Below are 11,317 nucleotides of genomic sequence, written 5' to 3'. Positions count from 1 at the left end.
CCTAAATTATAATCAGTGGGCCAAAATCTGTTTTCCTTTTTGCTAATGTAAATCCAGAGTAACTCAATTGATATCACTGAAATTACTGTAGGTTTGCACCAGAGTAATGGAGAGTACAAAGTGGCCCAATGTTTGTTAAGCACAGCAAATTACAGGCACAATCCTGCAGTCTTTACTTGCATAAGTAGGCCCCAGTGGCTTCAGAACCGGACCCCAAATTTAAATGACGTTAACATTTTCACACAAGCTGGTGGCAAAAAACAGAGAAACCAAAACTCTGGTATGGGGAGAGAAAAGGGCAAAATTGCAGATTTAGGCCCTGACCCTGCAAATTGTTCAGTGGGACTCTACATAAGTAAATGGATCTGCACTTACGGAACAGACTGGGGCCTTCAGTTTGAAATAACTGGCTTCTGCCTCTTCAGGTTTTTACCAATGAGCCTTCAGCAGTGTTGCCAAGTCTCTTGATTTTATCAATATTTGGTGTTTTGTAAAACCAGCTCTCCTGGAATCCTGTGGTTGCATGAAGAATCTTAGCTTCCATTAAAAAAGTAAATTTCTTAGCCTTTGTGTTTACAGAGGAAAGCTTGAATATGTACCCTAAGGGCTCAAAAATCAAAAGGCAAATAAAAAGAATCCCAGATTTATTATTTCTTTAGTTTCAAATTGGAAGATTTTTTTTTTTAATCTCATGATTTTTGAGGTCCTGATAATGGTTTTTGTATGTTTTGAGTTTGGTAATAGTGGAGCCCATTCTTCAGTCCTCATGCACTCTCTCATCATACAGATTTTTAAAAAAATCAGTTTCTTTGTTTTTAAACATTAAATGAAATAGACTATAGTATATAAAATAGACTTTATCTGCACAGAAGTACAACTGATTCCTGATTGATTTTTTTTAAGACAAATTAACCTTTTAAACATCTAGCTTTTGAGAGAGAGATTTATGTACATCCCGATTCTGGAAGGCACTTAAGCATGTGCGTATGTGTTTTCCTGAATCCTGATTTACATACTACTTAATCCCAAAATGTGACATGGCTCCTTTAGAAGGTGTTTGAATGTTTTAAGTAAATGCATTCTTTGGTAGGATTTCTTCAAGAATTGTATTGTTAATTGTTAAAGCATTTCTTCAAGAATTGTTAAAGCAACCATTATTTACTTGTTAACACAGAATGGTTTCTTTTGGAGGTCTCATAGTCTTCCAGTTAAAAATCTATCTATATTTTTAAATGCATATTTATTTATCTAGTAGACTCTTATGGCTCCACCACTGCAGCTGCTTGTTTATGTACATGGGCTCTATCCAGCATAAAATATCAATGGCCTCTAAGTGATATATATCCAGGCAGGCTATGAATGCTGACTTCATGGCAGGCTGAACTATCCAAGGGGGAGAGTCAGCCTGCTGTTGAAGTCTTTAAAATAAGACAATAGACAGTTCCAGACAGGGGTGAGATGCAGAGGCAGGGACTAGCCTGCAGTAGTTACTACAGCCCTAAGGCAGCCATGGGTAGGGGAGCATGACTCCAGCTGACCAGGCTTACAAATAAATTGCATGGAAGTGTGGAGGTAGGGGGAATTTTGTGAGAAAAGGAAGACTGGTTTTGGGGGGAAAGCGTAGAACTGAGTCAGAGAATATGGGTTATATTCCTGGACCTGACACAGGCTTGCTGTGTGACTGTGGCCAAATCAATTAGGTCACATCTACATTTAAAACACTACAGCAGCAGAGTTGTAGCACTTCAGTGTAGACACTACTGTGATGGGCTTGGTTCTCCCTTTGCTGTAGGTAATCCACCTCCCTGAGAGGCGGATTGCACCAGGGGTTAGGTCCGCTTACCTGCAGGCTTGTGTACACTTGAAACACTACAGCGGCAGAGGGTTCTCCCGTCAGAGTAGGTAATCCACCTCCCCGATAGGTGGTGGCTAGGTTGATGGAAGAATTCTTCCCTCGACCCAGCACTGTCTATGCAGGGACTTAGGTCAGTTTAACTACATCGCTGTGGGGTATGGATTTTTCACACCCTCTGAGAGACATAGCTATGCCAATGTGGATAAATTGGAGAGAGTCCAGCGAAGGGCAACAAAAATGATTAGGGGTCTAGAACACATGACTTATGAGGAGAGGCTGAGGGAGCTGGGATTGTTTAGCCTGCAGAAGAGAAGAATGAGGGGGGATTTGATAGCTGCTTTCAACTACCTGAAAGGGGGTTCCAAAGAGGATGGCTCTAGACTGTTCTCAATGGTAGCAGATGACAGAACGAGGAGTAATGGCTTCAAGTTGCAGTGGGGGAGGTTTAGATTGGATATTAGGAAAAACTTTTTCACTAAGAGGGTGGTGAAACACTGGAATGCGTTGCCTAGGGAGGTGGTGGAATCTCCTTCCTTGGAAGTTTTTAAGGTCAGGCTTGACAAAGCCCTGGCTGGGATGATTTAACTGGGAATTGGTCCTGCTTCGAGCAGGGGGTTGGACTAGATGACCTTCAGGGGTCCCTTCCAACCCTGATATTCTATGATTCTATGATTCTATGATTCTATGTAACTTTTCAGTGTAGACTAGCCCTCGGTCTTTCTGTACTAACTTTCCCCATCAGTATAGCAGGAGCAGTGTGAAACTTATTTAGTCATTGCCTACAGAGCATTTGAACAGCCTCTGATGGAAGGCTGTATAGAAGTGAAAAGTACTTAAGGTGACACACAGAGGGTGAAAAAATCATGGGTTTGTGTCCCTTTTGTTTCTTTATTGGGTAGGAAGATGCTCTGAAATGTGGGCTTTTTTTTTCTTTTAATTTTTTAATTTCTTGGTTTCTTTAAATTAGAAATTCAGGTCTTTGCTACTCTGGTGACTGGAGTGTTAGTGAAATGTTGACATCACAAGAGCCAAGGCCTTGTCTGCACACAAACTTGCACCTGTTTACCTGTGTGTTTATAAACTGATGTCATTAAATTGGCACAAACCCCTCTGTGACAGAGTGCAGGGAGTGAACAGGTGAGCCTGTACGCTGATCATTTGGATACCAATTAGCTCTCTGGAGATAGCTGACTGAGGTAATTAGATGATCAGGCTGGCTGAGGTAAAGGGCCCACCAGCCCAAAAAGATAAAGAGACACAGGAAGGAACAGGGCTAGTTGAGGCCAGTCACTCATAGGCCTCAGGGAAGGGAGACCTCTGCCCCTCTCAGGTCCTGAGGAGAGGGTCTAAAGCACTGAGGATGTTCTAAGTAGCCCTGTTGCATGGGCCTGTGGTGGTGTTGGTGGAGCACGGTGGATACACCACCAGTAGAGTCTGAGCCAGTTTCTGTTGTGCAAAGAGGCAGCAGTAGAGCCTGCCCTGCTACACCCTCTCTAGACACTCTTATTTCCAATTAACAGTGACCTGTTTCAGTTTAGCTTAGGCCTGGTCTACACTTAAAATTTATAGCCAGGGGGCTCAGGGGACTGAAAAACGCACTCTCCTTAGCAATTTAGCTATGCTGACCAAGGCCCCTGTGTAGACACAGCTAGGTCGATGGAAGCATGTTTCCATTGCTCAGAAAGGTAGAGTTTCTACAGTGCTGGGAAAACCCCATCCATCACTATAGTCTGCATCTACACTACAGGGTTATACCAGCAAAACTACAGCGCTGTAGCTACGCTGCTATATTTCCAATAGTGTAGACGTGGCCTTAATCTGCTTTTTTACAGGATTAAGTGAAACCAAAGTAGGCCACTCTTAAATCTAAAATAAGTGTCTACCCAAGAGTTTGCACCAGTTTAACTACTTTGGTTTTAAAAGACACCTTTAGTTTAACAGGCCTAAGCTTGTGGGTAGGAAAGGCCCTGCAGAGTGACAGCTGTGCTATAAAGAGGGGAAGGGATTTTTCCTTTTACTGATTAAAATTGTTGGGTTTTGTGTAGTGTGTGTGGTTTTGGTTTTTTTTAGACATCTATTTAGCTTTTAATTAATATTTAAGAGAAAGGAAGCCCATTAAGTATTCAACACCTCCTCCCTTTCAATTAAGGAGTGAGAGTACACAATGGATGCTGAGCCCCCTAGGGAAGTACCTCAGGAAAAACAGGGGAGACCAGACTTAACGTTCCTAGATTTTTTTTTTTTAGGTAAAAAACAAGTAGGGGAAGAAAAACCCTTTTTAAAAAGTTCAGGCCCCCTTTGTACATCACACACACACACACACACACACACGTCATATGCTCTATTATTAAAGGAAAAATCCTTTTCAGGTCACCTTTAACTCTCCCTTCTCCCATCCCATTCTCCGCCTCCCACAAGGGCAAGGGTTGAGGAGTTACAAAAATGCCTTTCTCTGCCTGTTAGGAAGCCTCTCTACCTCCAAGATCTCTGTTTGTGGAGGCTGAAGGAGTTACCCATCATGCCATGTGCCCATTCCTCCATTCTGATATGCAGCTTTCAGTCAGAGAGCCAACAACCTAAGACTATCCTTTTAAAGTTTAACCAAGCAAGTGCAGAAAAACTTTCCCTAGTACTATTCCATTTCTGTGTTAGGATGTCAGAGGATTGAGCTTTCCCAAGAATCTGACAGCCATCTGTGACTTCCTTTGAAATGGGGGGATTACAGGATACTTAAGGGTACAGCTTCTGTGGTTGTAGAGAACTGAAAGCCTGAAGGACTATGTTTACCAGCTATACCTGTGGTGCAGACATCATACTACGGTAGTGTTTTCCTTAGAATAACAGTTTAAAAAACATCACCGGAACTCTTTGAGGAAAGACAGACCCCATGAGATGGACTGATTAAGAAAAGAAATCATGGCTGTACCTTGTATAACAACAATATACATGCTTAATATAATTTGTATCCTATCCTGTCTCAACTCTGCTGTATTCCTCAGTTTTTTAACTTATCTTTCACACTCTCATTTAATACTTATGTAACAAAATAACTGCTACTGTCACCAATTCTGTCCGCTTTTAACAAAATGTTAGTAACTAAAAAAACGCTTTATTAATTCTGAGTCATACAAGCACCTAGCCTTTTTCCCAAAAGAAGTATAAACTGATCATCCAATCTGTATTTTCTCTTATTTTGATGGGTTTTTTTAAAAAAAGCCTACTGGGGGTTTTTATTTATTTTATTTATTTGTTTATTTTGGTTAAGCATTTTTTCTGGACAGAGAGATCTTGTATATTTCACATCACCCCAGAATGAATTTTTACAATCCCATTATATAAACTCAGCTTATAATGGAAATGCTGGCCCCACAGTAACTGTATCGATATAAATATATAGGCATAGATGAGCTTTTATAATAAATGTAGAAGACCGTACAGATGTTAAAAAGGTACATGTTGAATATGTTTAATATATTATGATTTTCACGCATACTGGTTGTAAGTGTGCATTGATTTCTGAAAGTCAACAATAAATGTTTCACAGTAAATCTTCTGAATACACGTAAGAGGGGACCTTTCAGTTTTACTTTAAAATTAGCTCATCATGAAAACACATTCCCAATTACACAACAACATTGAAGATTTTTCTCAATAGTTGGCAACTTGCATGTTGTGTAGTGATTTATTTAGTCCTGTACCACTCATATTTTTAAGAATAGCCCTTTCTGAGGATTCTTTTTGGCAAATACTTAAGCACATGAATAACTGCCTTCTCCTGACATCAGTGGGACTACTCATGTGCACAAGTGTCTGCAGAATTGGTCTGTTGATTAAAACCATACATTTTGAAGAATTAGGCAACAAATTAATATCTTCCAAAATGTTGGGGTCCTGTTCTGCTTCAGTTGTAAATAGCAGATCTACCACTAATTTCAGTGGGAGCATGGTTTGGTCCTTCTTATATTTTTAAAATAATTTATTTTCTATGGTTTCTGTCTCAAATCTCTTAAGAGTTAATGAAAATTCAAGAGGGAAAAAAGTTAAGTCTTTCCAGAAGATAAGTTAATAGTACCTTATACCAAAATGTTTACATTTTAGTTAACTAACCACATTTTTAAAAACATTATTAAAAATTTAGGAGAAAAGTACAAGAAGCAATGTATATGCACCAAGAAATACTCAAAATATATAATCCAGAAATTTCACACCTTCTATATTGCCAAAAGTTACATTAAAATGACTTTAACTTCCATGAAGTTTCTCCAGAATTGCATTGGAATAACTGAGAGCAGAATTTCGCCTGTAAATTCCCTATAAATGTAGTCAATCCAGTAGTTCCATATGAACAAAACTGCCATTGGAAAAATAGTTTATCAATACTGATCTCTGCTATATTCAAGTAAATCTAGTGGAACTTCACTGATTTCAGTGAAGTTACTTATAATTTTTATAGGTGTAACTGAGATCCGAATCTAGTCCAATGTGAGATTTGCATAATTTTTTCATTCCTAGAAAGGGTTTTAAAAGTTTGACCTTGAATTAAAATAACCAAATAAAATGTAGCAAATTTTAACATGTATACGAAAAAGGAGAAACTGATTAAACTTGATAGAAAAGAGTAAAAAACAGATTATGGGAAAAAAACAAGAATATAGGAATAATATCTGTGATTATATTATATGGAACAGGCCCCTTGAAACAGGCATAACCTCCCCATCTCAGCCTTTAAGAGTTTTGCTGCATTGAGACCTTTAGTGCTGGGAGCACATCAAAGCACCAAGTCTACTTGCAAAGTGCAAAACAAAAGAATGATGGACATGTGAGTAAGGGACAGGACTTGGAAGTGCCGGGCTCTTCCACAGGCGTGCTGTCTGTTCTTGGGCAAGTCACTTAAACTCTCTTTGCCTCCATTCCCCATCTGTATAATGAGGCTAATATGTCTTTTCTCCCACCCTTTGTCTGTTTAGATTTCAAGTCCTTGAAAGCAGGGACTGTCATTGTTCCTAGTGCAATGGGGCCCCAGTCTCAGTTGCATCAGAGCAGCACCTGTACAAACAGTAAAGAACAGGATTATTAAAAAGTCATAATTTCAAATGGTTACCACATAGTAGTATCTGCAATACCACAGTTATCTGCTATTCTAGATCTGGGGAAAATGTGCTGACATTTTAATGGCAACCACTATATAAACTATATTAATCATATCTCCACTGCAATCATGCAGGCCAGGCTAAACTGCCAAATTCCTATCTCATCATGCACGGGGCTCAGTGTTTTGGATTTTTTAAAATAATGTGAGATGGAAACTCTGGGGTCATTCTTTTTTGGTTGTTCCAATGTCCTGGGCAGGAATCTGGAGGGGAGGTTCCTCCCAGGATGTTGCAGATGTCACCATTGACTGTGCTCCTTTATGTCTTCTGTAGCATAGGCTTTCCAGATCAGGCTCTTTGTGTGTTTTAAGGAGATGGAATTGGGGCATCCCACTCTGTACGAGCTTGTGCACTGTTTTTCTGGTGTGCATAACTGCACAGTGAGCCAGAATTTGAGCATGTCTTTATCCCTATTTTTCAATTTGTTGAATTGTAGTTCTGCTAAATCTGAATGTATTGCCTAGAGGCAGCCAAATGTGGTAAGGTGCTTTGCAAACAGCCCATGAAGTTCTGCCAATTACCTTCTCTGCAATATCCCATTCAGTTCTAGATCTCTGTTTAGCAGAGATTGCCAATTATACCACATCTTTTACAATGTGGGCAAATATCCATTAGGTTCTAAGTATGGAACATCAAAATGATTTCATTTACAGTATGATGTAAACCAGATTTCACGCCGGGGGACCGAAGGAGGCAGATATTAATGTCCCTATATCATCTAGCCTCCTGTCTAGTTGTGTAACTAGCTTTCTGCTTAAAATTTAAGACTTTTGTCTATTTGTCTTCGCACAGAATTTTAAAAACATATATAAAAGGAGCTGCATACATTTTAAATGTTTAAAGTTCTGCTAGTCTGTATAAGTGTAATATTTTACAAAGTCTAGGTTCCCAAAAATTATTTTAACCATCTGGCTTTTTCACAGATTTAGCAGGTAAACCATCAGGAGTCCTGCTCCATATAGTAAATGCAGCATGTTTTATTTACTTAGAACCTCGTCTTGAAATTGGATTCCTTAGGGCCGACTCACTGCAGGACTGGGGCCTTCAATACTACAATAATAAGCCCAGGTCAGAATTTTCAAAAATAGAAGCCTAAAGTTAGGCTTTTAGATCCATGCTCAAATGAGTGGGATTTTCAAAAGCGTCTAAATGACCTAGGAGCAAAAGTCCCATGGAGCTGAAGTTGACTTTAATGGTACATTTACTCCTAGGTCACCTGTTCATTGATGTCAACTTCAACTCAATGGGACTTTCTCCTAGGTGACTTAGGTGCTTTTAAAAGATCCCACTCTTCTTAAGAAAATGTTGGCCATTATGTAAAAACCTAAAACAGTGTATCAAACAGATTTAAATCCATGGAGAATAATAGAAATTAGAGTCAGAAATTACCTGAGTCCTCCAGCGCACTGGTTTTCAAGCCATGGGGCATGCCCCTATAGGTGAATAGTTGCAATGAGGCTATCGGGGGAGCGAGGTGGGGTGCAGGGCTGATGCTGGCCAGATGTCCAGGGCAGGGCAGCATTGGGGAGATTGCGCAGGGAAGCCCCAGCCATCAGGGGGAGTGCAATTCTGCACCAACCTATTGCTCTCCCCCTCCTGCCCACTGGGGACTCTCTGTGCACTGTCCCTGCTGCTGCTTTGGCCTGGCCTGGCTGGCCGCACCCTATGTATTTTAAACCATCTGGAGCCTCCTGGAGTGAGAGGCTCTGGGATAGGGGGGAGGGAGAGGGAGGAGCCCTGATCTTCTCCACTTCCAGGAGCTCCTCCAGGGATGGAGCCAGCTGGGTCCTGATGCCACCAAAGGTGTGAGCTGGATGAGTGGAACTTCGGCTGGGGGTGGGCCTGTTATGTGACTCCCATGGAGAAGGTGGAGCACAGTCCCCCCCCACCCCCCTCCAAAAAAAGTTTGGGAACATCTGCTCTACCGTATCCTCTAACACAGGCTCTGAGAGACTTGTTTCACTGAATCCTTATGACTGTTTTTCTCTCTCTTCTCAAATAGAAGTTACTCTGCTTTCCCTGTTACTTAGTATTTATTTAGCATCATAAATCTCTCACCCTACAGAGCTGCTAGGGATGCAGTCCCTGCACTGAAGGATCTAAGCTCCTTTTTCAAATGCATCTTGGACACTTAGGAGCCTAAATCACATTGACTTTGTTAGAGTCCTACGGTCCAGGTTTGTAAAGGCATTTAGGCACCTGAAAATGTAGCTAGGCACCTAGTGGGATTTTCAGAAGTGCCTAGCTGTCTAACTCCCATGTCCACAATCCTTCTAGCCCTCTGCTCTTGGAACTGTCATTAAAGTCAAGGTGAGTTCTTCACGTAGCAGTGGCCTGCCCAGTGCTTGCAAAGAGCTAAATACCAATACTACAAAAGGGAATGGAAAACATGCTCCTAAGCCAATGACAGTGATGAAAATAGAAATGTTTCCTAAACAGATGAGATTGTTCTGTGTAATTTAGATTGTGCTGACCCCCAGAATGTACTAGGCCCCTTTGAAACACAAAAGAGGACACAGTCCCTCTTCTGAAGAGCATATAATCTAAAACCCAGTAATTAGCACTGCCAGTGGGAATGCATGCTCCCCCCCCCCGCACATACTCAAACCCTGTGCTAATTTAACACTCTGCCAGTTAATTCCAGAAAGACTATTCAATCTGTTTGAGTCCCATATTCATTTTAAAGTATTTTTTACATTAAAGCATTCTAAATACTAACTTCCAGATTAATCTCTTTTAAAAATGAAATCTTTTAATTAAAAAACAAAAGAAAGGGATTCCTATTTATACAAGTTTATCGACAAAGGCCAATTATCTAGTATGCTTCAAATGTACCATGTCTGCGCAGATTTATCAAGGCCATGCTCTAAATTAGGGCCTAATATCAGAGTCCTCATGCAAGCAAAAAGGCTGTTTCAAAGGGCGTTTTCTCCATAGAATTGGCCTGTTTCTAACCAGTAGGAGCAGGAAAGGAGCAGGAATGTGTGCTGATGGACGTAACTTTGATGGGCAAAATAAATCCAAATCCATAATGTCCTGCCCCTCTGTTGGGTCACTTTTTTGTGGGCATCATAGATTCAGTAAGTCTTCAGGAGGGATGTGAATGAAGAGCAGGCATTAGCTTGGGCATCCTGTGCATAGTGAGTGGGATGGAAGAAGGTAGGCTGATGTTTGAGGGAGAAGTGAATGAGAGAGGCATTGAGGTTGGTATCTGTGGCAGTGCAGAGGTGACGCAGTAAGAGACAAGATTCAAGATGTCGGGTGAGACAGAATTATGCAGGGCCTTGAAAGTGAGGATGAGAAGTTTCAATTTGATGTGGAGAATGGGGAGCCATTGGGGCCGTGCATGGTTGGGGAGCGGGTTGACGTGGGCATATCTGGGAAGGAAATTAATGTTAGTGACCACATCTTGGATGAGTAGGAGACGGGTGAAGTGGATATCAGGGAGGCCAGAGAAGAGGGAGGTGACGTAGTCAAGGTATGGATGTAATTTCTTTAGCTGTCGGGGGAGAGAGAGGACAGTTTGGGACTTTGGTATGTCTTGGAGGAAGGACAGCAAGATTTGGACATTGCTTTCTCTCTTGTTGATGTAAATCAATAACTATTCCCCACTCCATTTATCATGTATCATGTCTCCTGTCCTTAGACCTTAGCAGCAGCATGGTCTGCATATCCATCTGAACCACACCCTGCCCCTGGGCTGGGAAAGGGATGCTATACCCTCACTCACTTAGCGCACCTATGCACCTGCCTTGGCCTTCGAGGAGCACGTATGCCAACTAGTTACCATCTGAAATTAGGAGCTAGTGTACACTAAACATCATGGTGATAAATTCTGTTTATAAAAAATACTTCTAAGCAATGACATTTCGTGCCGAGCATTTCTGAAGCCTTGGACATCTAAAATAACACTTAAGATCATAGAAGATATGACATCAGAAGTCTGGTGATTATGATAAGGGCCTGATTCTGCAGCCTTTGCAAAGGCAGAACTCCCTTTGACGTCAATGGTGGTTTATCCTATGCTGCAGGAATGAGCTCTGAATGCTGAAACCTTGTGTCCAGACTTTCAAAGAGGATGAAAGAACAATACCCGATAAGAAGCAACGTATTATAAATCAATAACTTTTTCCTTTCTTTATTAAGGTGAACACACGCAAGAAACCAATTCACCTCATTCACTGAAGAAGGACGTAGAAAACATGGGGAAAGGTAACACCCTCCCCCCCACCCCCAGCTTTGATATTATTAAAATGCTCTTGGTTTTAATAGAATATAAGGATAATAGGGAAGTATTTTTGTTCAGCACTAT

General features: G+C 41.0%; 1 protein-coding gene across 1 annotated transcript in view; it reads left to right on the top strand.

The window, feature by feature from the left end:
* Positions 1-11,317, top strand: part of SKOR2 (SKI family transcriptional corepressor 2) — a 36,141-nt gene that overhangs the window by 5,794 nt on the left and 19,030 nt on the right. Inside the window, exon 4 of the mRNA XM_077816211.1 lies at positions 11,152-11,217. Coding sequence (XP_077672337.1) covers positions 11,152-11,217 — 66 coding nt within the window. The remainder of the gene's footprint in view (positions 1-11,151; positions 11,218-11,317) is intronic.

Source organism: Eretmochelys imbricata, chromosome 5 (genome assembly GCF_965152235.1).
Source record: "Eretmochelys imbricata isolate rEreImb1 chromosome 5, rEreImb1.hap1, whole genome shotgun sequence".
In the NCBI taxonomy this organism is placed as follows: Eukaryota; Metazoa; Chordata; order Testudines; family Cheloniidae; genus Eretmochelys; species Eretmochelys imbricata.
This window is presented reverse-complemented; position numbering and strand designations above follow the sequence as displayed.